Below are 22,670 nucleotides of genomic sequence, written 5' to 3'. Positions count from 1 at the left end.
GTTTAGATATAGCTTTCAATATGATGTAACTTTCAGGGTCTTCGTGCGGGCTTGCGGTGAAGTAGCCTGCAAAACTTGCGTGGCTTAGCTTGAAGAGCTAGAGTTCAACCCATTACGCCACGTCACTATCTCCTCTTCTCCCTCTTATAAACCAATTCTTCACTCTCAATTCTGTAATCTCTCTTCCAAATCAACGAAATAAGGAAAGAAATGGAGGGTCTTATTCCTTTTGTTTATAGAGCCATCATGCAAAACAAGAATGGAAATGGAGGCCCTTTAGGGTCCTGGTTGAGTAAGTCGCCATCGGCTTCGTACATAAGGCTTCCAGGTGATTCAGGCCGGTTTCAGGCTTCTGATATGAGTCTGTTTCAACCCGATTTTGGCTTCTCAACATCGACAACATCAGCTCCAGCTTCTTCTTCTTCTACTACTACTACTACCGCACAGATTATCTTATCAAACGGAGTTCAATCTCCTGTTTGTCGCCTGACTTCTCGTCGAGTTGCTGCTTGATCATATCCAAAAATGGTTTACCAAGTTGCAGTGAAGGTTCTAATATATCAAAGGTTAAGCTTTGTGTATATTTTGTATTGGTTTGTGATCTCTGGAAAAATGTCTATGTTTCCTGGCCGAAGGGCCTAAGTGTGTAAATTATGTTACTCTTTTAATCTGTAATATTCTGGGTTCTTGATTAGACCGAAATTGTGCTGGAAACAAGAAAAGCTAGCCAAGAAAAATGTCTATGTTTCCCGGCCGAAGGGCCTAAGTGTGTAAATTATATTACTCTTTTAATCTGTAACATTCTGGGTTCTTGATTGGACCGAAATTGTGCTGGAAACAAGAAAAGCTGGCCAATAGTATTGACCTGGGAAGCAAAATTAACAGAGTAAAAATTTTTGAAAGCTAAAATCTATCAGCCAAACACTGCAAATCATTTCATACTAATACATATGCAGATTTTCCTTAATATATTTTACCTGAAAGAGTCTACAGGCCAAAACACCAGAGGAGGTATCAGATTATTCTTAAAATAAGCAAATGAATTAATGCTATATTCAGTTTCAATGAATCAAAGTTATTAGTCCCTATGCGTAAATTCATGAATGTATTCTACATTTTCCGGTTTGAACTAATTCGGATTGATAAGTCAGGCTGCGAATAATTGATGTTTATGCTGGAGTGCCTAATTCTCTGATTAAAGTAAAGAGAGGTGAAAAGCTGCTATCTATGGCGTCAGTCATTATAATCTGTCTGACTCTTTAAAGGCAAATTGTCTATCTTCTGTTGCACCTATTTGTGGGTTCATTGTAGAACCAGTCAAAAAAGTCTAAAAATCAAGAATGATATATTTTTTTTTGAATTTGCTAGAGACTTAGTTGATCAGTCATTTTCTGGGTTTATGGAAGTTTTATTAGCTGGTTCTCTTATCCCTTATTGTTTAGATACATATTTTTCAAGCCTGAGAAGGACATTTAGCTTAAAAACGATAGGACTGCATTTAATTTACCTCTGTAATAAACAAATTGTACTATCTATATCTACCAAGAACATGAAATCTCCATCAAAGGATAAATAGATAAAGCTGCATGACCGCTACAGTAATCAATCAAAATTAAAATGACAACTTATCCTACAAATTATAAAGACAACTATAATACTGGGGAACATATCAGTTGATCTGTCTGTGTTCCACTTGTGACGTGCTGTTAAATATATAGACTGAAGGTACTTCAATGCATGGTGATAACATATTTAAGTAGTCTGCTTTCATTTTAAGACACTCAGAGTGATTGTGAAAGCCCCAAAATTTGAAGCATTACAGAATAGTTGTGGGTCTTGAATGAGTCGAACTCGAATATATATGAGAAGAAAAGTTACCGAAGCGATTTTTGCTGTTGTAATTACCATAGCACTATATTTCATTTCCGCACTTGATTTTTGAGACTGCTGGCTGCTTCTTTAATGACCATGAAATGCATCTTGCTCCCAAGAATACGCAGTATCTTGTTGTGCTTCTTCTATTTTTTAGTGGACTTGAGCTATAAATTTACTACCATGATGTAATGTGCCTCAAGAAATTGGAATATTCATCTTAATAGCCGGCATATTTTCATCAAACCTGCTTATATTTTGTCACAAATGCAGCCAACTTGGCTTTAGGTTGGTATTTGGTAACCTGATTGAAGGCCACAAGCCTTGTTACTCTGTTAATTTATAGCAAATAAAAGCCCATCTTGCCCTGAAACTTTTGTTGGGCAGGGAATGCAACCAAAATTTATCTGACACACATCTAGTAAGCTGAATTCTAATTTGATTAAGGAAGAAAGCTGTCTGTTTTATAGAATGCTGGTGTTGGCAGTTGCTTACTCATTTATCTTGTCAACTGCTTCGTAAAGAAAGAATTTCATGAAGTTTCTTTTCATCTGTACACAAAACAAAAATTTTACTCAAAAAGTTGAATTACTTTAAAGACTGAACAAGGCACTTACGAGTTGTAAATCAAGAAAAAAATTATACTCTATAGTGAATAGAATCCAAGGTTAATTTGAGTTTAACACATAATATTTAGTTTGAAATTGTTTGAATTAGTGTTTATTATTATTGAAGAGTTATGTTAGTGAGATGAATAATATTATTAAAAAAATAAACAAATCAAATCTGGATTGAACTGTTAAACTAACGCTTTAACTTGAGTTGAGTTTATTCAAGTCAAATGATACATTTGAGCCAAATTAACTTGATTTGAATCCATTGTTCTTCATATAAGTATTAGTGTTTGGACAAATGACAAAGATCTTTTTTGGACAGTTTAAACTTACCTATTCTTGTTCATTGTATGAAAGTGAAAAAAAGGAAAATGCATCATGGTCATCATCATGACCCAGATCTTTTTAATCTTGGTTTTTTGTTAGTTTATTTTCTCGGAAACTGCAGCAGCAGCCATTGGAAAAAGAAATAGTTTACTTCCATCATTATTCTTGGTGAATCTTTGCAGACAAACTTTATTTGCACAATTTCGCACCAAATAAAGCTTCAAATTGGAGGAATCTCAAAACATTTATGATCTGGAATCCATAACCAGATATCTGAAACAACAGATATCAATTCCATTAAGAATCCGCTTTGAGTTCCTCAGGATCTGGGCACGGGAACGTATGGGTGGCTCTCAGAGTGGAGCAAAACTCTGAGGTCCCGTTTTCCAATGTGGTTGAAACCTTATTCGTGCTGCCTACGCAGTTAGTATAAACGATGGCCATGTGACAGATAAAATCCATGGAAATCGTTTGGAAGATGCACTTTCTTTGAACTCTGTTACTATTTACTAGAAACATGGCAATGGGATAATAAACAATTAGCTATTAACTTTGGATCTTGAAATACTGAGCCGACATGGGAACAAATTCATGCAAGGCACAACTGAAGCAGAGTCCTGATGTATGCTAATTCTCAAGAAATTCTGTACCTCACGATTTACCTTTATGAACAGTCCGACATTTTCTCTTTTCAATTTCCTGCAGAGTTTGTTCATTGGTATTCATAACTGTGATTTTCTCTTGCATTGAACATAGATATCTTCCTAAGAAATTGTTACACATTCTGAGAAAATCGAAATTAGCATTGTCCAAGGTATCAAAAGCTAGAAATATGTTCCCTAATTTGCACCTTGGAGTCCCAAAGGACTAGTCATTTTCTAATTTGCCATTAAAAAAATATTATAGGACCAGGTTTCTAACCTGGCCACTATAATTTTCTTTTGCATTTTCTTTAGTCCACTAAATCTAGCTATCTACCTCCTTCCGCGCACAGTCGAGCTGTCAGTTTAGCTTTCGATGAAGAAGAGGGTGCTCAAAATGTTGATCCTCATTGCGACATTGCTATCCTGCACAATGTTTGCTTTGGCTGTGGTACGTTGTCGGGACTGTGGACGCACTCCTGTGCCATATCCGCTAAGCACCAGTCCAGATTGTGGTGATCAGACCTACAAAATTCGATGCACTGCAGGCACTCTTTGGTTTGATGCTGTCAACAAATCAGCCTACATGATCACAGATATCAATCCATTAACCCAGCGGATGGTTATCAGGCCTGCTGACCTCGCGGGTGAGACTTGCATTGCAAGTGATATGGCAACTGAAGGCATTCAACTTGATGATAATCTCCCATTTAACATCACAAGTAGTAACACTATTTTGCTACTCAACTGTTCGGAAGGGATGTTACAGTTGCAACAAGCGCCTATAAATTGCTCATCAAATAGCATATGTCACAGCTATATTTACAACAATGCACCGCCCTGTATGAGCACATCATTGTGCTGTGTGTTTAAGACTGGTGGTTCACAGAATTCGTATGCGGTAAAGGTGAATATGAATGGCGGATGTTCTGCTTATCAGAGCTTTGTGAACTTGGACACCCATTGGGTGCCTAAGAAGATGTGGCCTGTCCCTGGAATGGAGCTAGAGTGGGAGTTGCCACAGGAACCAACGTGCAAGCTCCCAATAGATTGCAAACCCTTATTACATTCAAAATGCCTGGTTGATCCCATGAATTATGAGCAGAAAAGGTGCTTTTGCAATTCTGGGTTTAATTGGGATGCTGCCAATGGATTGTGCCAACGTGAGTCAATCATCATTTTAATTTGTTTACCATAATTACTACTGTAATTACTAGGAGAAAAAGTGATTAACTGTATCTTTCTTTTCTAGGAGCAAAATGTCGACATGGGCGAGGCTGTAAACATCAAAAGAAACAAAAGATGCTAATTGCTGGTATGTGACTGCTAGTTCCCATATGAAAATCTTAATATTATGGGTAAACAGTAATGTTGTTATGCTTGTGACATGTAATATTTTTTTCTTAATTATCAGTAATGGTTGCCACACTGGGTGGAATTTCACTTGTCATCATGATAGGAGTTCTAGTGTTGAAACGAAATCAGCGCATGAACCAAGAAGCTCAAAAGAGTGTAATCAGGAAGCGTGAAGAGATGTTAATGGCCAAAAACCACGGAAAATCTTCCAAGATTTTCACTGGTAAAGAAATAATAAGAGCAACCAACAACTTCTCCAAAGATAACCTCATAGGATCTGGAGGGTTTGGGGAGGTCTTCAAAGGCACTCTTGATGATGGAACCATGACAGCCATCAAACGTGCCAAGCTAGGCAACACCAAGGGCACTGATCAAATCCTCAACGAGGTCCGAATTCTTTGCCAGGTGAACCATAGATGCCTAGTGAGACTTCTTGGTTGCTGCGTCGAGCTTGATCAGCCCTTAATGGTTTATGAGTACATTCCCAATGGAACACTCTTTGATCACCTACATTGTCACTTTAATGGTAAATGGGCTCCCCTGCCTTGGCGTCTTCGCCTTCTCATTGCCCACCAGACTGCTGAAGGTCTAGCTTATCTCCACTCAGCTGCAGTGCCGCCCATTTATCATAGAGATGTGAAATCAAGTAACATTCTACTTGATGAAAAACTTAATGCTAAAGTTTCTGACTTTGGGCTCTCCAGGCTGGTTGAAATGACAGAAAACAATGATAGTCATATTTTCACTACTGCTCAAGGAACCCTTGGTTATCTTGACCCTGAATATTACCGGTATTTTCAACTTACCGATAAGAGTGATGTTTATAGCTTCGGGGTTGTGTTGCTTGAGCTGTTGACATCAAAGAAGGCTATAGATTTCAACAGAGAAGAAGAGAATGTGAACCTGGTGGTTTATATGAAGAAGATTTTGGATGAAGAGAGGTTGATGGATGTTGTTGATCCTGTTCTCAAGGAGACAGCTTCCAACTTAGACTTGGGAACAATGAAGGCATTGGGGTTACTTGCAGCGGCTTGTTTGGATGAGCGAAGGCAGAATCGGCCTTCAATGAAAGAAGTTGCTGATGAGATTGAGTACATAATTAGTATTGCTACGGGGAAAGCTTCTGCTGAAAGCTAGTTGTATGAATTCGCACCAAACAGTAACTGGTGCCTGGAATTTAGAAGAAAATTAGACTTTTGCCAATTGTAAAATGATCTCTCAAGTTTATTCACTAATATGTTTGAACTTCAAAGTATTTCTCAGCTCTTAATGCCATTTTGTAAATCAAGAACATAAAAAATCACTCCTTAAAACTTAATATGAACTGGAAAATTACAATAAAATTGAAGTCATTCAGGAACTATAGGAAGTTGCAGCATCTCTATTTTGATCTTGATGGCGCCCACTCAACTTGGAGGATGAGGTTGTCATAGCCATAGCCATCAAGCTTTTGAATAGCTCTCACAGCATCTTCCATGTTGACGAAATTCACGAAGCCAAAACCTCTGCTTAAACCAGTTGCACGATCACAGACGATATGAACACGAGTGAGCGGGCCAAAAAATTCGAAGAGATCTCGCAAGTCAGCTTCAGAAGCATCTTGAGAGAGGTTGCTGACTCTAACCTCATGTTCATTATTAATTCTTTTCATGTCTGATCCTTTAACGCTGCTGCTTGAAGCTCCTCCTCGCTTACTTGGAGGAATATAAGCAGCCTTAGCAGTCCCAGAAGATGTTGCTGCTGCTGCATTTGGGTTTGCTTCATTGGCAGCTTCCACTTGTGCAGCAAGGTCCCTGTAAGGGCACCTGGCAGTCCAATGGTCACCTTTTTTGCCACAATTGCGGCAAACCATGAGCGTAGCCCCACCTTTTTGCCCCAGAGAGTCTCCTCCAGCCTTGATTTCCTCAGGAATGCTTCCTGTTAATAGTTTCAGAGTTTAAAATAAGTACCCACGTACAAATTGCAAAAGAAATAGTAATAAAGATTGAAGCTGACATTAATGAGAAACGAACCTGGAGCCTTGGGCCTTTCAAGGAAAACGTCCTCAGTAGAAGTGACAGTAAGCCTAGCGCCGGCGTCCTGATTCACGGCGTCGCCGAATTTTGCCCACGACCTCCGCTCAAGAACTCGTCCATTGACAACCGTTTTGATTTTTCTCACCCTGGAACGGGTGGTGACCCTGACGATCTTTCCTTCATCGTTGAACTTGTATTCAATCACTGTCTTGATTCCATCTTTGTCAGGGCCTATCACCTTAGTGGGAGGAAGAAAGGCTTCCTCGACAGTATTATCAACATTATCATCAGCGACGTCAGACCACCGTGTCTTTGGTTGTAAAGCAAGTTCTGTAGCTGTTGCCATGCTTGTAGAATACGAGCTTGATTGTTCCGAGAGCTCCAGAGAGGTTTAAGGGAAAAACAGTGAAGTTAGTATGGAATGAATTGCAGCCTGAAGAGGCTCTATATATACACATTATATTTCCTTGTTCTACAAGGAATCGATTCTCCTCTCAGGGAAAGGATTGTAATAGTTTGGAAATTACAGGGGAACTTCTTTTCACTCAGAATTAAAGTCTCATGTTTTCAGGAAAGTCCTGTGGGAGTTTGATAAGGAGACATTTTCCGAATAGAAGAGGTAAATGGACTAATCTTGCAGTTTCAAAATTTAAGTGTATATAATTTTTTTTTTTTTGTCCAAATATACAAGATTATATAAAAGATTATCTGAGTTTAGTTTCATAAAAACAACAAAATCCCATAAGCAACGAAAATTCAGGTTTAGATTTTGGGATGAATTTTTTACCGATTTCAGTGCATAAGAAGTGGAAATGTTAGACTCAAATATTGCTGGGTGACATTAAATTAAATAATTAAACAAACAAATAATTAAAGAGTATATTAAATTTCTTGGGCCTCCTTAACTTGTTTTCAGGTTTAACTTGTAGTAATTAAACAGGTGGGGTTTTTTTCCCGCCTTTGAATGATGGGGTTTGAAATTGTGGTCATTGTTGTCATTTTAAACTTGCATACAACTAATTCAAGAGGAAACTAAAGTAAAAACAAATTTTACATGGTATGACAATGTGACCATGTCTATAGAGCTGCTGATCTTTCTAAACAACGAAGAAAATCAGTTTCAAAATCGTAAATAACGTAAACTAAAGTTTTCGTTATACAATCGAATCCAAAATACAATTTTATCCCATTTTAAATTTTTTAGTCTCACCAGTAGAATGCACGTTTCACACTTCATCCTTGTTCATTCAACATGGAGCAAATGTATTTTACTCCAATTTAATTTTTTTAGTTTAGCCCATGGAATGCACGTTCCACGCTTCATCCTTGCTCATTCAACATGGAACAAACTCATTTTCCTTCCTGTTCTACTTCTTCTTGCAAATTGACATGCTTGGAACGACTAATAGAATGACCCGTTCCTTCTTAGAACAATCAACATGATTCTGAAATAGGCAACAACAAATTCTCTATAATGATTGTTCCTCGCATCTTCAACCCCTAGAACGGTTGTTCAATTCTTGGAACAACCATGCTCTACTACTCGTAGTCTAGAATGGGCAATGACAATTTCTCTTCAACAATCTTTTCTCTAATCTACAACACTTAGAATGGCCATCCCATATGTTTCATCAATCATAAAACTTTCAGTGAACTATTCTTTGAATATGAACCGCATTTAACAGTCATTTCGATAGTCGATTTCTAAACTATTTTCTTCTAATTAGTGGTAATCAACACAGATACATACGACATGCCTGTATTTTGAAGCTTTGACACGTTAATGGCCTGATAAAACACTTGCGAGTCCCTCCATCATAGAAATGGAAAAGGGACAAAATGCAAGGCCTCTCACTTTAGCAGGATAGCTCAGCTCTCCAAGATCCATGTCTTATTTGATCCACATGCACAGATTGAAAAGAGGGCAACAAGGTCAAGAACATTATAAGCTGGAATTCAATCCATGGCAGCAAGAAGCAAAGTCGACAAAACAATTGCAACTCAACTGGGAAAATTCTAAATATCGCTGTTATATTACATTATGTTGAAGAGAGAAGCACAAGACAATGTTTACATGTCAAACAAAAGATACAAGCCATGTGTGTATGATATGATTCTGAGCAGCCAGTCAGCCCCAATCATTGAGTTGTTTAAACCGAAGCTAAGATCCAGAACATCACATGAGACGATATGGCAATCAAAGCCCAGGTGATGAAAGCCAAAACTACTGAAATCTCAAACCTGCTACATGGAAGATGAGGTTGTTCCCTGCAAAAATTCACATCTTTCGCATACAGAACGGTTACTCCTGCTGATGAACATGCAGCCGCAAGTGATAACAGTGCTGTCACCTGCATAATTTAAACTCAAACATTTGTTATGCTGACCTTGATGATGACGGCAAAATAAAAATAATAAGTTTAGTCGATAAGATATAACTTAGGGGCCATGCATTGCCTTAAGGCCCTTAACATCATTTCAGCCTTGCAACTGTAGTTTAAAAAATCATTATCAAAGGAAGTACTCTAAATAATATTAATCTGCATATTCTCAGAACAAGGACAAAGAAAAGAAGAAAAATGAAATGTGGAGGGCCCAGTTGACTATATCCTTCATGGTTTGGAAAAGTTCTTGTTAGTTCTATAAAATTTTACAGAATGAATTTATGAAGATCTGAAGAATCTACTCTTCTGAGACTCAGTTTGAACAAACACAATGATTGAGTAGAGGATTATACAGTTTCCGGTAGTTTTATCCTCTTTTTCTCTCTATACAATGTTTTAGCTACCTCTTCCCCTTCCCTGGTTGGTGACGTTAAAAACAACATGAATATAAACTTACCTAAGGACTAAAGTTACAAGTAATGTTAAAAATATGAAAGAACTGCAGAGAACTGAATTCACACATTTTGATGTCTGAGTAAATAAGTTAAAGAGGGTCCATGAGCAACTAACATACCCAATCGCCTACAACAAACAGGCTGACTAGGACAGGATTTTGAAGGTCTCTACTCCTCCTTAAAGCATAAATATCAAGGCATGCAAGTCCAAAGCTCCACAGCATTTGAAGCCCCATTGACGCAATCAAATAGCTGTACCACAGGAGAGAAATCTCATCAAAAGCATTAAGAAGATAATCATAATCTACATTAGAACATTATAATCTAAATTAATGCTTCCACCAGATTTCATGAAAAACAAACTAAGATAAGAAGAACCCTGTCATGTCAAATCAAAAGCTTGAGGACACTATTCTAATTCTCAAGAGCCTAAACCCCACTTTAACTGAAAAATAGAGGAACCATTCGCAACTATAGTATACCTTCTGCTAGAATAATAATTAAACAACTTTACTATTTTGGCAAGAAATAGAAGCCCATTCGTCAGCCTCACAAGCTGCTAAATCCCTAGCAAACACTATTAGCCACTAAAAAGAACAGATTCATAGTGATAATGTATAATGATTTCAAAACAAATGCAAATGATCAATTTCACATGTCCCACAGTAATTTTAACTTCGATTGTATTCAACTCTCCAGCAGTTCTTGCATTCCAACAAGCACACACTTGAGAAATGGATTGTGGATTTGTAGTATTGAACTAGAAGGCAAACTTGGGTTAGATCAATTAAAACATAGCCTTGAGAAACACTTAGTGAAATTTGTGTCGCACCCAAAAGAAGAAAGCAAATCAGAAGAAAAATTCAAGACCGAAGAACATGGAAAATACCAGAAAGCAGTGTAGCTAGAGAAGCCAGAAGCAGAGGCCATGACTCCAATAGAAGCAGCTGCAAATCCACATTGCCCTAATCTCAATACTAGCCCACTCACTTTCCCTGGACTCCCAATCAGCTCCTTCATTTTTCTCTCTTTCCTCCAATAACTTAACCCTAGATTGAATGTAACTCTCCCAAAACCCAAATTCACCTCCACTCCATATTTTTGGAGTGTTGCACTAAGTGGGTTTTGAGGTTTCAAGAGATTTGAACTGAGATTTTCACTTGCTTTACCATCTAGAAAGATATTTAATCGTTCAACCTTTGGCTTCAAGAATCCTGCAATTTAGTTTACCAATCAGAGTCTTAATTATAATTATTAGTTAATGACATTGACTGCTAGTCAGTCGACGTCGTTGATTGTTTGTTCCGTTTGTTCAAGTGGTGCAAGGACCAGTTTATCACGATGCTCTCTTGTGGTGATTTTAAGACATCTCATGATTCTGTATTTGAGGTATACTAATTGAGAAATAACGGTCACGATTACGTTCTAAATTTGGCGGTGACAACAGTGGATAAGATATTCAGCTTTTGGGTAGAATGAAAATACCAAAGTGTGGCGTTGGACCCCACCTAAAACTTGACACGACGGATATGGGTCCCACCTGGATATGCATAAATTGAGAGATCTGGTGGACCTCAATACGTAGCCAATTCATTTACGTTTTTTTACGCAAATTCAATTAATTAGGAGGATCACATGGATGATTATCAACAGTAAAACACGATTTATTAGTTGGATTACTTCGGAGGGTAACTTACTGTTTTCTACTCGAACTTTATTGAAATGAATTTGACAATTTAAAGTTTGAAATATTTATTTTCTCACCCAACATCCATTTCCGCCACGTAAAAGATGAATTGAGACGTATCCCTAAAAAACAGGGAAAATCTACGCTGCTGGTGGCACCTCTAAGGCTACAAAGTTAAAATTTTCTGCGGTTGGAAATTATAAGCAATTCTGTGCGTGATGCGGCGCTTCAAATTGATCACCGGAGTTGAAATACCGTCGGTTGGGCTGGGCACGTATCCAGCTGCAGCTCCACCTGGTTTTGTCGGCGACGCCGTCACTGCGGCAGTTAAGGTATTATATTCTTAATCTAATTAACATTAATTAGTAGATGTAGTTATTTTTTTTAATTTAATCTCTTTTGATTTTTCCTGTAGATTGGATACAGACACTTTGATTGTGCTGCAATTTATGGCAATGAGAAGGAGGTAATTAGTTCTATTATTGTTTTTCTTTCATCAAGTTTCTTACGATTTCTCGAAAATAAAATCATAAATATTATATTTCTCATGAAAAATTATTCTAGGAACAAATCGAGCATGCTTAATAGTGTTATAACTTGATTTAGCAAATTAAACCAGCATTATAGCAGAAACAAACATAAATTTTAAGGGAGATTCTTCGGTTGAAATGTTTTTCAAAAATAATTTTTTGAATTTCATTGTACGAATTAGTGTAAAATCAGATAATGAAAGAAGTCGTTGATTAGTTTTTAGTGGCTGTTCAATTCTGAAAACAAATTTTAAGTATCATATGAGCATAGTTTTTGAATTATAAATGTCAACTTTTTAGATTGAATCTTAATTTTCGAATTTTTTTTCAGCTCACAAACCAAACTGGTTGGTAGAGTTGTGCTATTAGAGTTAAGAACATTGCTTGGCACTATATGATCATGGTTATTGTTGAGAAACAGTTTTTTCATCTCTGGAAAATTTTTCTGATCATGCAGATTGGTGATGCTCTGAAAAAGTTGTTTGCTGAAGGTGTAGTTAAACGGGAGGACTTATGGATCACCTCCAAACTCTGGTTCGTTCCTCATTATTTCTTTTGTTTAGTTTGGCAATTTAGTTGAAGTGATAGTTAAAATTTATATTTTAATGGCCCTTCATATTTGTGTGTTGAGTTACATGAGGTTCTGCTTGTAGGTGTACTGATCACTTGCCAGAAGATGTACCAAAGGCCTTAGACAGAACTTTGCAGGACTTGCAACTTGATTATGTGGATCTATATCTAGTATGTATATCATAATTAAGCCTTCCTTTATGCTTAATCTGCAATTGCAGATGTTAAAATTTATCCGGTAATTTATCACTTTTGAGTTTTTTTTTTTAAGTTGAATGGGATATATTTATCATCTTATGACTTCTTTCACACTGAACATGAAGAATCAGAATGTGGTAGTGCCATAATTTTGTTGTGTTGTGTTCTTTTTCTTTATTTCTTTGGATTATTGTTGTCTCTTTGTCAGTAAATGTGGAAATTTTTTCTTTTGGAGATCCACTGGCCAGCTAGCATGAAAAAGGAGTCAAATGGGAAGCCTGAAGACCTTACTCAACCTGACATACCTAGCACATGGAAAGCAATGGAGGCACTCTATGATTCTGGCAAGGCCCGAGCAATTGGAGTGAGTAATTTCTCCTCAAAGAAGCTTGGGGATCTATTAGAAATTGCACGTGTGCCTCCAGCTGTAAATCAGGTGGAATGCCACCCAATATGGCAGCAACCAAAACTGCATGCATTCTGTAAATCCAAGGGGGTTCACCTATCTGTAAGTTTGTTAAATGGTACGCTGTTTTTATAAAGATTGAAAAATTTATAATTGAGGAAACTTACTCATTGTTAATACTCCATAATTTATACATAATAAGCAATTAATGCAAATGATGGACCACTTTATTTTTGTTTGGAACACCTATGTAAACAAAATGTATGACGATTTTTTCTTCCCTCATAGGGCTATTCACCACTTGGCTCTACTACTAAGAAAAGTCGGGTTCTTGAAAATCCAACTGTCAATATGGTTGCTCAGAAATTGGGCAAGACTCCTGCACAAGTGGCTCTATGTTGGGGGCTGCAAATGGGTCACAGCGTTCTGCCTAAGAGCATAAACGAGTCCAGGTTGAAGGAAAATTTTGATGTTTTTGGATGGTGTATACCAGAAGACTTATTAGCCAAACTTTCTGATATTAAGCAGGCAAGGAGTATTCTATTCTTTTCTTTTCTTTGTTAAAGTATAAAGCATAAAATTTTTCCCTCGGACGAGTTAATGCTTTATTTGTTTAATTTTCTGAAGTTACAGAACCTGAAAAAATTCCATGAAATAGGCTACAGGAGTCCCTGCCATTTCATCTGGCAGTCTGTTATTAAAGTATTCATTTCTTTTAGGAATAAATCCATTATAATTGTAGCAATAGGGTTCACTCCACATGATTAATTGTGAAGTATGATTGTATTAATATTCTTAATTTTCTGTTCTACATCATATGCAGGAGCGGCTAACTAAAGGAAATGAATTTGTGCATGAGAAATTTGGTGCATACAGGAGCCTTGAGGAATTCTGGGATGGTGAGATATAAACAGAGATGAGACGTATGAGATATTCGAGTTAAAAACCGAAAGATAGATGTTGGCCTCAGAGTCTCAAGAGTGTATAATGCAATAAAAGAGCGTTTGATCAGCATCTAAGGTAGAAAGGAATTGTACTTTTAGTGATAAGGCTGAACTCAAAAGTGTATTATACTATTGACTGTTATTGGTATTGTTACCGTTGTAATGCCGTACTCTTTGCCACACAAAACCATGGTTTTGAATCTGGATTGGATCAACTAATTCAATTGGTTCAATCAGAATCCGCAATTGGTGATAGCCCGAATGACAGTTTAACGGTTTTATTTGACCATGTTTTAACTTGAAAGCATATGTCAACTCGTAGGTGAATTACTGGTTTAATACATGAATGAATCATCCAAAATAATGAGATCGACCCTACGAAGACCCACACATTGAACGTGCCAAAGCCAAAACAGCACTAATCATATGCAAATACCATTTAATTATAAAACGTTATTATTTAGTTAGAAAGCCAGTCCACTGGCGGAAGATTCTTACGGTATGTAATTCCATTTGTTAATGATATTAATAAGCCACGCAAAGGGCGACGCTTTCTAAAAACGGAAAAAGAGAAAAAAAGGGGTCCGGCCCGAGGAGTTCCTGGCATTCGCTCCTATAAGAGTGGCTGCAACTGTACAGTTCAAGTGACAGTGTCGTGATTTATTTGAAATGGCGATTGATATTCGTTACTTTAAATTGAACACCGGAGCTCAGATCCCGTCGCTTGGGCTAGGCACGTACAAAGCTCAAGGTGGTGTCGTCGGCGACACCATTACCACTGCCGTTAAGGTAATTTGATTTTTTGCGATTTTTCTGTTCTATTTCTTTTTTCTTTTTATATTTAACAATAAAAAAGAAATCTGCGTTAAATCATCGATTAACCAAACTATGGTAGTTAACTTGATGTTTGACGTGTTTCTGTGCAGATTGGATATCGGCATTTTGATTGTGCAACATTATATGGCAATGAAAAGGAGGTATTTCAGTTAATTGTTCTTTTTTCTTTGATTTACTAGCAAGTAAATTTTAGTAATTTCTCTAATTCTTGTTGAAGATATTAGTCCATGAGTGATTTGATCATTTTAGGAATGAGCATACTTTAATTTGTGAATTATTACGTTACAATTTTCCAAATTTTGTGGTTAGACTTCATGATATTGATTTCAACAATATGATAAAAAAATTTTTTTTGATTTACAGATTGGTTCTGCTCTGAAAAAGGTGTTTGATGATGGCGTAGTCAAACGGGAGGACTTATGGATCACCTCCAAATTATGGTTTGTTCTTAATTATATTTTCTTCTTATTTTGGTCGTTTTAGTTTTCTCCAAGGTTGAATTGAGTAGTTACATGTTTTCTCTGCATAGGTGTACTGATCACTTGCCAGGAGATGTTCCAAAGGCATTAGACAGAACTTTGCAGGACTTGCAACTTGACTTTCTGGATCTTTATTTAGTATGTGTATTGCAATTGAGTCTTCCTTTATACTTTAAACTGTGCTTGCAGATGAAGTTGTCCGTGGAGAGATTGTAGTTCAAACTTTTGCTTTACTTTTAACTCTCTCAATTTGTTGTTAGAATCAAATCAATTGTGGTACATGACATAATTTCAAATAAATTTGAAGAATTGACAGGTGGAAGTAGCATAAATGTTTCTCTTTTGTGTTTGTATGTATTTCTTTTCTTTTGAAGATCCACTGGCCAGTCAGCATGAAAAAGGGGTCACCTGGGAATCCTGAAGACCTTACCCAACCTGACATACCTAGTACATGGAAAGCAATGGAGGCTCTCTATGATTCTGGCAAGGCTCGAGCAATTGGAGTGTGTAATTTCTCATCAAAGAAGCTTGGGGATCTTTTGGAAATTGCACGTGTGCCTCCTGCTGTTAATCAAGTGGAATGCCACTTACATTGGCAGCAGATAAACCTACATGCATTCTGTAAATCGAAGGGGATTCACCTAACTGTGAGTTTGTGTTGTTCCTAAGTAGTTAATTGATCTTAAGAAATTACCTATCAATACTTTGACAAAAGATTGAAGATGGGCTGCTTTCTTTCCAATGTAGTGTTAAAACATCTTATCAGTTAATTGTTTGAATACGTAGCATGGTGAAAAAATTTTCTTTGCTGTCTCAGGGCTATGGACCGCTTGGTTCTGCTAGTAAAAAACATATTCTTTTTGAAAATCCTATTGCAAATATGGTTGCACAGGAATTGGGCAAAACTCCTGCCCAGGTGGCACTTCGTTGGGGACTGCAAATGGGTCACAGCATTCTGCCAAAGAGCACAAATGAGGGAAGATTGAAGGAAAATTTTGATATATTTGAATGGTGTATACCTGAAGACCTATTAGCCAAACTTTCTGAAATTGAACAGGTAAGTGATTTTTTAACTTTATCAATGCTTCTTTTTCTATGTCAACTGCATACTCATTTCTGAACATGATTACTTGACTTTGTATATGTTCAAGACATTTTTCATCCTGAATCTGCAATAATCTTTCAGTCTTTTGTGCAGTTGCAGAAAGTATCCACTTATTTAAGCATGAGAGTAACTAATGCTTGGTCAAGATATTGATGATCAAATTTGTGTGCATCATATGTAGGAACGGTTTGTTAAAGGTGCCAATTTTGTGCATGAGACTTTTGGCGCATACAGAACTCTCGAAGAACTTTGGGATGAATGATGATGAGGTAAGAGCAGAGAAGAGATGTCTAAGATATTGGAATTAGAAACTAAATTTTCTTTGTTCTACAGGTGAATTCCAATACTGCTATTTAAGCATATTAAATAATAAAATTAAAATTATATGTATAAATAATAAGTACAAATTGATTATTAAATTTATAATAAAAAAAAGAGTTTTGTTCAACATTTGGGGGAGAGGGTAAGAGGGTCTGTAGTGATCACGCAAGAACTCTGAATTCAATGTCCTGTTGTTTGTACTGTTCAGGTTATAATTACAAGAATACGGATATAATACTTGAAACATGGCTGTATATTACTTAGACAAGTTAATTAGGTGGAGTCACATGGAGGCCTAATCTAAAGTCCAAACTTTAGGTCTAGCATGAAAGAGTCCAATTTGATATTGTAACATACTTGACCCAATCATGGACCTTTGAGATCAGATTGTAAATTTTAATACTAGGTTAATGAACTAGCCTGCGACTGTTAAAAAATTAAAAAAAAAAAAACAGAAACCTTAGTTGCTTCTGACACAAATAGCAACCTCTTTTGTTTTATTTTTTTATTTATTTTTATATAAATCAATCTAAATATTTTTTATTTCTAATTTTATTTACATTTTTTTATTTTAATTCTTTTATTATATTTTTAATCTTATTTTCTTTTATCAACTCTCTTTTAAAAACTATTTGAATTTATAAATAATAATTTGTGTTTATAATTTTATTTTTAATTTTATTTTATTATTATAAAATAATACAAATAGATTTGATATCAAATAAATTTAAAAATTTAAATATTAAAAATGAGTAGATAAATGATATAGATATATATATTTTATTTATATTTATAATTATACGAAATGTAAATTAATTTATTTATACTATAATATTTTTTATGATAATTATGATATTCTTTTATCACAAATGAAATATTATTTAAAATATTGTTTTTGATTTTAATAATTAAAAAATAATTTATATTTTAATATATTGATCTGAATAAGATTCAGCCTAATTTGATATTTTATATATATATAATCGAATCTTAAACCTTAAAAATTGCATGGGTTGGATCGGTTTAGCTTGAAAATACGTTGCTATATATGTCTGAGACTCAATCCGATCTATGGATCGAACAGGCCAAGCTAGAGCCTATCCATCGTAACCCACGGACATATCAATGTGTCAAACCGAGCATATCAGGTCCGCCAATGGACAAGTCTACTCACAGTATTATTATCGCTAATATATTAAAAAAAAAAAAGATACGGAAAAAGCTGAGGTTTGGTACGAAGGACGGACAAATGAAAGCATCTAAAAAAGGTGCTCGAAAAGCAAGGATGCTGATTAGTGCCGGCATAGAATGTCACATCGCATACAGTGACTTGTCACGTACTGCCAGTTTCTATAAGCGAAAAAATTGACAAAACGTTACTATTCAACACTAAAAGCGGCAATTTTTTTTCTGTCTTGATTCAGTCAAACGTCAAGACGTCTAAATCTCTGGGCTAGACATGAATCCAATTTCCAAACGTCACTGACGACATAAGCGAGAGCCGATCCGAGCGTCACTGACGACATAAGCCGATGCTTGCGTTACGTAAATAATAAAAAAAGGGAAAAATTTTCTGAAAAGATACTTTTATTGAAAAAATTAAGTATTTAATATTTTTTAATAAATAGACTAAACTAAAAATTGATTTTTGAAAATATTGATGTGAATGATTTTTGTCTCAGTTTTTTAAATTCAATATTTGTTATGTGAATTGAGTTATTTCATTGGATATAGCAAAAAGAATAATATTATATATATTTATTTTAAATATACAAATATATATGTTTGTATATATTATTATAAAATTAAATATTTTTAATTATATTTAAAATAAATATAAATAATTTTATTAAAATTTAAAAAAAAAAGGGGTATGGATTTGTAGTCGGTTCGAGCACAATCGCTATGTGCCAACAATATAGAAAAAAGTTGCAAGCTGAGGTCCAGTTTTTGTTATAAATAACTTACCTTTGTTGCCGTCCGACTCTCTGCTCTATATAAGCCATTGCTAGTGTGGCTTGCTCTGTCCTTTCTCGTCTTGCAGTTGGTTCAAAATTGAAACAAGCTTTCGAGAAATGGCAGCGACAGCGATTAGATTCTTTGAATTGAATACAGGAGCCAAAATCCCGTCCTTTGGATTGGGAACTTGGCAGTCTGATCCCGGTGTTGTTGCAGACGCCGTTACCACTGCCATTAAGGTTTTTACATCACTACAGTTTTTTTCTTTTTTTTGGTTTAAAGAATTTATAACTGTTGGCTAAGGAGTATTGATTAATGCAGGCGGGCTATCGTCACATCGACTGTGCTCAAATCTATGGCAATGAGAATGAGGTAATCGATAGTTTATTTTAGTCTTTAAATTAATAAATTTTGTTTCATTGGTGTACCGTTTTCTCTTTTTTTTTTTTTTTAATAATATTTTCTGTTCATGCAGATTGGTGGGGCGCTGAAGAAATTGTTCGCTGAAGGTTTGGTGAAGCGTGAAGAATTATGGATCACCTCCAAACTCTGGTTTGTTCCAGGAATATTTCTTGTTAGAATTAGAAAGCCAATTTTATTTGGAGATAATATATTCCTTTCTTGCTTTATATTTTGAAGGTGTAATAATCATGCTCCAGAAGATGTGCCCAAGGCATTGGATCAAACTTTACAAGACTTGCAACTTGACTATCTTGATCTGTATCTTGTATGTATCCCCTCTGCATTTCTAATGCTTGAGTTGTTGGTTTGTCTTTGGACTCATCTGCTAGTATGCTGTTAAATATAAACCATAACTGCGCTTACTTTTGTCAAATTTGGGTTAATTCATAATTAAATGTTGAAATGTTTTGAAGATCCACTGGCCGGTTAGCATGAAAAAGGGTTCGGTTGGTTTTAAGCCTGAAAACCTTAGCCAACCTGATATACCCAATACATGGAAAGCAATGGAGGGATTACATGATTCTGGTAAGGCTCGAGCTATTGGAGTGAGTAATTTCTCTACGAAGAAGCTTGGGGATCTGTTGGCAGTAGCACGTGTGCCTCCTGCCGTTAATCAAGTCGAGTGTCATCCTTCGTGGCATCAGCAAAAGTTGCATGCATTCTGTAAATCCAAAGGAATTCACCTAACTGTGAGTGTTTTATGCTTGAAGCAACTTACTGTTTGTTTGGGAGTTTGCGAAGGTTATCACTGCAAACTAATTCTGACGTTCATGTGCATTTTGTCCACAATTTTGATGAATTCACCTTATTGCAGGGGTACTCGCCACTGGGCTCCCCAGGTATACGATCTATCAAGAGTGACATTCTCACGAATCCAATTGTCACCATGCTAGCAGAGAAATTAGGCAAGACTCCAGCACAAGTGGCTCTTCGTTGGGGACTACAGATGGATCATAGTGTAATTCCCAAGAGTACAAAAGAGGCAAGGATCAATGAGAACTTCGATGTTTTTGACTGGTCTATACCTGAAGACTTGTTTGCCAAGTTTTCCGAAATTCACAGGCAAGTAGTACTTAAACTTTCTTGTTCATCATTAACATCCTCCTATCATTTAGTGTTTAATGCCTTGTGTACTTACCTTGCTCTCAGCATTTGATCAGAACCTAGCAGTCTCATACTCTTGAAATATATGTTTTATCTCAGCATCACCCTTAACAACATTAATCTTTGGTCCACAATTGTGTGTGCTACTTTTGATTTGAGTTACCATTTGCATCCTTTAGAAGATTTGGTGCAAATAAATAGATCATCTACCAAAAAAAAAAAAAAAAAGAAAACCTTCTGTTGGTGTTGTGATTATTGACTGGATGGCGTTAAATCTTGCAGGAGAGGCTTATTAAGGGTACTGCATTTGTGCATGAGACTCTGAGCGCGTACAAGACTATTGAAGAACTTTGGGATGGCGAATTATGAACAAGTACTGCATTTTCCATATGTAGTTAGTTGAGCATCTGAGAGAAATAAACTAAGCTGTATGGTGATTTTGCCGATTGTTTGAACCTAAATGTGATGTTTTTTTTTAATGTTATTCCAAATTAAAGCCCAAAGCAATAAAATCTATTCATTGCCTATTGTGAAGGACATTGGTTGAATTTTTCTGTGAATGCATTTTGCCAAAGTCTAAAAATCTTACAGACTTATACTTTCAATTTCAACAAGAACATGCTTAGATCATTCCAGAAAAACAAGATTCAGATATGAAAAGGAGAATTCGGGGCATCACTAATCAAGGAAATTATCTGAATTTTGACAAGGTAGATGCTACCGAGTGTATTCTGATCCACACTTTATAGCTACTCAGGTTCCTCCCATTGGACCAGCATCAAGAAGGATAGGGCTTGTGTACTTACCTTGCTCTCAGCATTTGATCAGAACCTAGCAGTCTCATACTCTTGAAATATATGTTTTATCTCAGCATCACCCTTAACAACATTAATCTTTGGTCCACAATTGTGTGTGCTACTTTTGATTTGAGTTACCATTTGCATCCTTTAGAAGATTTGGTGCAAATAAATAGATTATCTACCGAAAAAAAAAAAAAAAAGAAAACCTTCTGTTGGTGTTGTGATTATTGACTGGATGGCGTTAAATCTTGCAGGAGAGGCTTATTAAGGGTACTTCATTAGTGCATGAGACTCTGGGCGCATACAAGACTATTGAAGAACTTTGGGATGGCGAATTATGAACAAGTACTGCATTTTCCATATGTAGTTAGTTGAGCATCTGAGAGAAATAAACTAAGCTGTATGGTGATTTTGCAGATTGTTTGAACCTAAATGTGATTTTTTTGTTGAATGTTATTCCGAATTAAAGTCGTTGAATTTTCGTGTGAGTGGATTTTGCCAAGTCTAAAAATCTTACAGACTTATACTTTCAATTTCAACAAGAGCATGCTAAGATCATTCCAGAAAAACAAGATTCAGATATGAAAAGGAGAATTCAGGGCATCACTAATCAAGGAAATTATCTGAATTTTGACAAGGTAGATGCTACCAAGTGTATTATGACCAACAGTTTATAGCTACTCAGGTTCCCCTGAGTGGACCAGTATCAAGAAGGATAAGAGCCCCAACTGAAAGTGGTAAAAACCTCTTACTCCAAAAAATCAACATCGCTCGGAAATCACCCCCATGATGATGATTGTAGAAAAATCTTACCCATGTATGAGGATTCTACCCATGTGTTAGGTTGTCCTGGTACGACCTGGATCAAGGTCGATGTCCTCAAGCATCCAGTTGTGAATATAGTTGCAGATAAATTAGGCAAAACACCTGCGCAAGTTGCTCTCCGTTGGGGCCTGCAAATGGGTCACAGTGTACTTCCCAAGACTACAAATGAAGCAAGGATCAAGGATAACACGGGCATCTTTGATTGGTCCATACCTGAGGACTCGTTTGCCATGTTTTCTGAAATTGAGCAGGCAAGTAGCTGTTGTATTGTCATCAGTTATGATCTTAATTTATTCTCGGATTCAAGCATGAATGGTATTTAAGTTTTCTTGCAACGGATATGTTTGCAGCCTCAGTCATCCTATAGAATATTCTAGTTATCATTTGCACCATTCATACCAAAGTTTTGATAGGTGACTGAAATTTTAAAAAAAATTTCTCCTTCGATTTGTGGCATTATTTTAAAGGAGAGAAAACATATCATAAAGCTTTGTTTGGGCTTTAACTAAGAGGGTGTCTGATTAATTAATATAAAATGTTTCGATTTGGTTGATAAAAGAAAAAAGAAAGAGAACGGAGCTACAAGAAGCAGACGAAGAAGAAGACGAAAGGAGAAGATGACAAAGCCTTTTTTATTCTACATCTTTTTCTGTCAAAAATTTTCTCATTGAAAGTCAAACTTGCCCCTGTACCGTCAGTTTAAAACCAACGTCCGTCTGTTTTAGTTTACTATTTGCAAAAGAAGAATTATTATGTTCTTAAACACCAATCAAATTTGA

General features: G+C 36.1%; 7 protein-coding genes across 11 annotated transcripts; 5 read left to right on the top strand and 2 right to left on the bottom strand.

Moving 5' to 3' along the window:
- On the top strand, nt 1-855 carry LOC123192145. Its single transcript, XM_044604593.1, has one exon. The coding sequence runs from the start codon at nt 211-213 to the stop codon at nt 511-513; it is 303 nt and encodes a 100-aa protein (XP_044460528.1). The 5' UTR covers nt 1-210; the 3' UTR covers nt 514-855.
- Nucleotides 856-3,830: 2,975 nt separating this feature from the next.
- LOC123224254 (wall-associated receptor kinase-like 20) lies at nt 3,831-5,947 on the top strand. The gene is made up of 3 exons (XM_044647869.1): nt 3,831-4,617; nt 4,707-4,769; nt 4,869-5,947. The coding sequence occupies exons 1-3, from the start codon at nt 3,831-3,833 to the stop codon at nt 5,945-5,947; spliced, it is 1,929 nt and encodes a 642-aa protein (XP_044503804.1).
- A 66-nt stretch (nt 5,948-6,013) lies between these two features.
- LOC123194624 (eukaryotic translation initiation factor 3 subunit G-like) lies at nt 6,014-7,233 on the bottom strand. Its single transcript, XM_044607923.1, has 2 exons — nt 6,823-7,233; nt 6,014-6,727 (listed from the first exon to the last, which is right to left on the bottom strand). Exons 1-2 carry the CDS (start codon nt 7,169-7,171, stop codon nt 6,192-6,194), a joined length of 885 nt encoding a protein of 294 aa, XP_044463858.1. The 5' UTR covers nt 7,172-7,233; the 3' UTR covers nt 6,014-6,191.
- Nucleotides 7,234-8,807: 1,574 nt separating this feature from the next.
- On the bottom strand, nt 8,808-10,896 carry LOC123212525 (CASP-like protein 5B2). The gene is made up of 3 exons (XM_044631697.1): nt 10,554-10,896; nt 9,784-9,916; nt 8,808-9,176 (listed from the first exon to the last, which is right to left on the bottom strand). Exons 1-3 carry the CDS (start codon nt 10,682-10,684, stop codon nt 8,976-8,978), a joined length of 465 nt encoding a protein of 154 aa, XP_044487632.1. The 5' UTR covers nt 10,685-10,896; the 3' UTR covers nt 8,808-8,975.
- Nucleotides 10,897-11,377: 481 nt separating this feature from the next.
- LOC123208270 (NADPH-dependent aldo-keto reductase, chloroplastic-like) lies at nt 11,378-14,165 on the top strand. Its single transcript, XM_044625651.1, has 7 exons — nt 11,378-11,683; nt 11,767-11,817; nt 12,339-12,415; nt 12,535-12,622; nt 12,885-13,157; nt 13,344-13,583; nt 13,879-14,165. Exons 1-7 carry the CDS (start codon nt 11,570-11,572, stop codon nt 13,963-13,965), a joined length of 930 nt encoding a protein of 309 aa, XP_044481586.1. The 5' UTR covers nt 11,378-11,569; the 3' UTR covers nt 13,966-14,165.
- Nucleotides 14,166-14,478: 313 nt separating this feature from the next.
- LOC123208277 (NADPH-dependent aldo-keto reductase, chloroplastic-like) lies at nt 14,479-16,868 on the top strand. Of its 3 annotated transcripts, none has more exons than XM_044625676.1 (7): nt 14,479-14,788; nt 14,926-14,976; nt 15,200-15,276; nt 15,366-15,453; nt 15,690-15,962; nt 16,208-16,372; nt 16,602-16,868. In XM_044625676.1, the coding sequence occupies exons 1-7, from the start codon at nt 14,669-14,671 to the stop codon at nt 16,680-16,682; spliced, it is 855 nt and encodes a 284-aa protein (XP_044481611.1). In that variant the 5' UTR covers nt 14,479-14,668; the 3' UTR covers nt 16,683-16,868. The 3 variants fall into 3 exon arrangements, with proteins under 3 accessions (XP_044481611.1, XP_044481594.1, XP_044481603.1); XM_044625659.1 differs by having other exon boundaries at nt 16,133-16,372; XM_044625668.1 differs by having other exon boundaries at nt 16,133-16,372; nt 16,514-16,652.
- Nucleotides 16,869-18,670: 1,802 nt separating this feature from the next.
- Nucleotides 18,671-21,554, top strand: LOC123208293 (NADPH-dependent aldo-keto reductase, chloroplastic-like). 3 transcript variants are annotated; one of them, XM_044625698.1, is made up of 8 exons: nt 18,680-18,939; nt 19,022-19,072; nt 19,176-19,252; nt 19,340-19,427; nt 19,576-19,851; nt 19,977-20,224; nt 20,549-20,639; nt 21,321-21,554. In XM_044625698.1, the coding sequence occupies exons 1-7, from the start codon at nt 18,817-18,819 to the stop codon at nt 20,589-20,591; spliced, it is 906 nt and encodes a 301-aa protein (XP_044481633.1). In that variant the 5' UTR covers nt 18,680-18,816; the 3' UTR covers nt 20,592-20,639; nt 21,321-21,554. The 3 variants fall into 3 exon arrangements, with proteins under 3 accessions (XP_044481644.1, XP_044481633.1, XP_044481626.1); XM_044625709.1 differs by lacking the exon at nt 21,321-21,554 and having other exon boundaries at nt 18,671-18,939; nt 19,977-20,228; nt 20,552-20,803; XM_044625691.1 differs by lacking the exon at nt 21,321-21,554 and having other exon boundaries at nt 18,682-18,939; nt 20,549-20,803.
- Nucleotides 21,555-22,670: the final 1,116 nt, after the last annotated feature.

The sequence above is a fragment of the Mangifera indica genome, chromosome 1 (assembly GCF_011075055.1).
Source record: "Mangifera indica cultivar Alphonso chromosome 1, CATAS_Mindica_2.1, whole genome shotgun sequence".
NCBI classification, from domain to species: Eukaryota; Viridiplantae; Streptophyta; class Magnoliopsida; order Sapindales; family Anacardiaceae; genus Mangifera; species Mangifera indica.
The sequence above is the reverse complement of the archived record's forward strand: the minus strand, read 5'-3'. Positions and strand labels throughout refer to the sequence as shown.

What these genes read in the sequence shown, in the direction of transcription:
- LOC123212525 (XM_044631697.1), bottom strand. Translation starts at nt 10,684, where the DNA reads ATGAAGGAGCTGATTGGGAGTCCAGGGAAAGTGAGTGGGCTAGTATTG. An exon ending in TCTAGCTACACTGCTTTCTG is followed by an intron (nt 9,917 to 10,553) that starts GTATTTTCCATG and finishes CCTGTGGTACAG; the next exon opens with CTATTTGATTGCGTCAATGG. An exon ending in TGTTTGTTGTAGGCGATTGG is followed by an intron (nt 9,177 to 9,783) that starts GTATGTTAGTTG and finishes TAAATTATGCAG; the next exon opens with GTGACAGCACTGTTATCACT.
- LOC123208270 (XM_044625651.1), top strand. Translation starts at nt 11,570, where the DNA reads ATGCGGCGCTTCAAATTGATCACCGGAGTTGAAATACCGTCGGTTGGG. An exon ending in CCAAGGGGGTTCACCTATCT is followed by an intron (nt 13,158 to 13,343) that starts GTAAGTTTGTTA and finishes CTTCCCTCATAG; the next exon opens with GGCTATTCACCACTTGGCTC. An exon ending in AACTTTCTGATATTAAGCAG is followed by an intron (nt 13,584 to 13,878) that starts GCAAGGAGTATT and finishes CATCATATGCAG; the next exon opens with GAGCGGCTAACTAAAGGAAA.
- LOC123208293 (XM_044625709.1), top strand. Translation starts at nt 18,817, where the DNA reads ATGGCAGCGACAGCGATTAGATTCTTTGAATTGAATACAGGAGCCAAA. An exon ending in CCGTTACCACTGCCATTAAG is followed by an intron (nt 18,940 to 19,021) that starts GTTTTTACATCA and finishes TGATTAATGCAG; the next exon opens with GCGGGCTATCGTCACATCGA. An exon ending in TGGATCACCTCCAAACTCTG is followed by an intron (nt 19,253 to 19,339) that starts GTTTGTTCCAGG and finishes TATATTTTGAAG; the next exon opens with GTGTAATAATCATGCTCCAG.
- LOC123194624 (XM_044607923.1), bottom strand. Translation starts at nt 7,171, where the DNA reads ATGGCAACAGCTACAGAACTTGCTTTACAACCAAAGACACGGTGGTCT. An exon ending in TGAAAGGCCCAAGGCTCCAG is followed by an intron (nt 6,728 to 6,822) that starts GTTCGTTTCTCA and finishes AACTATTAACAG; the next exon opens with GAAGCATTCCTGAGGAAATC.
- LOC123224254 (XM_044647869.1), top strand. Translation starts at nt 3,831, where the DNA reads ATGAAGAAGAGGGTGCTCAAAATGTTGATCCTCATTGCGACATTGCTA. An exon ending in TGCCAATGGATTGTGCCAAC is followed by an intron (nt 4,618 to 4,706) that starts GTGAGTCAATCA and finishes TTTCTTTTCTAG; the next exon opens with GAGCAAAATGTCGACATGGG. An exon ending in ACAAAAGATGCTAATTGCTG is followed by an intron (nt 4,770 to 4,868) that starts GTATGTGACTGC and finishes CTTAATTATCAG; the next exon opens with TAATGGTTGCCACACTGGGT.
- LOC123208277 (XM_044625659.1), top strand. Translation starts at nt 14,669, where the DNA reads ATGGCGATTGATATTCGTTACTTTAAATTGAACACCGGAGCTCAGATC. An exon ending in CCATTACCACTGCCGTTAAG is followed by an intron (nt 14,789 to 14,925) that starts GTAATTTGATTT and finishes GTTTCTGTGCAG; the next exon opens with ATTGGATATCGGCATTTTGA. An exon ending in CGAAGGGGATTCACCTAACT is followed by an intron (nt 15,963 to 16,132) that starts GTGAGTTTGTGT and finishes TTGCTGTCTCAG; the next exon opens with GGCTATGGACCGCTTGGTTC.
- LOC123192145 (XM_044604593.1), top strand. Translation starts at nt 211, where the DNA reads ATGGAGGGTCTTATTCCTTTTGTTTATAGAGCCATCATGCAAAACAAG.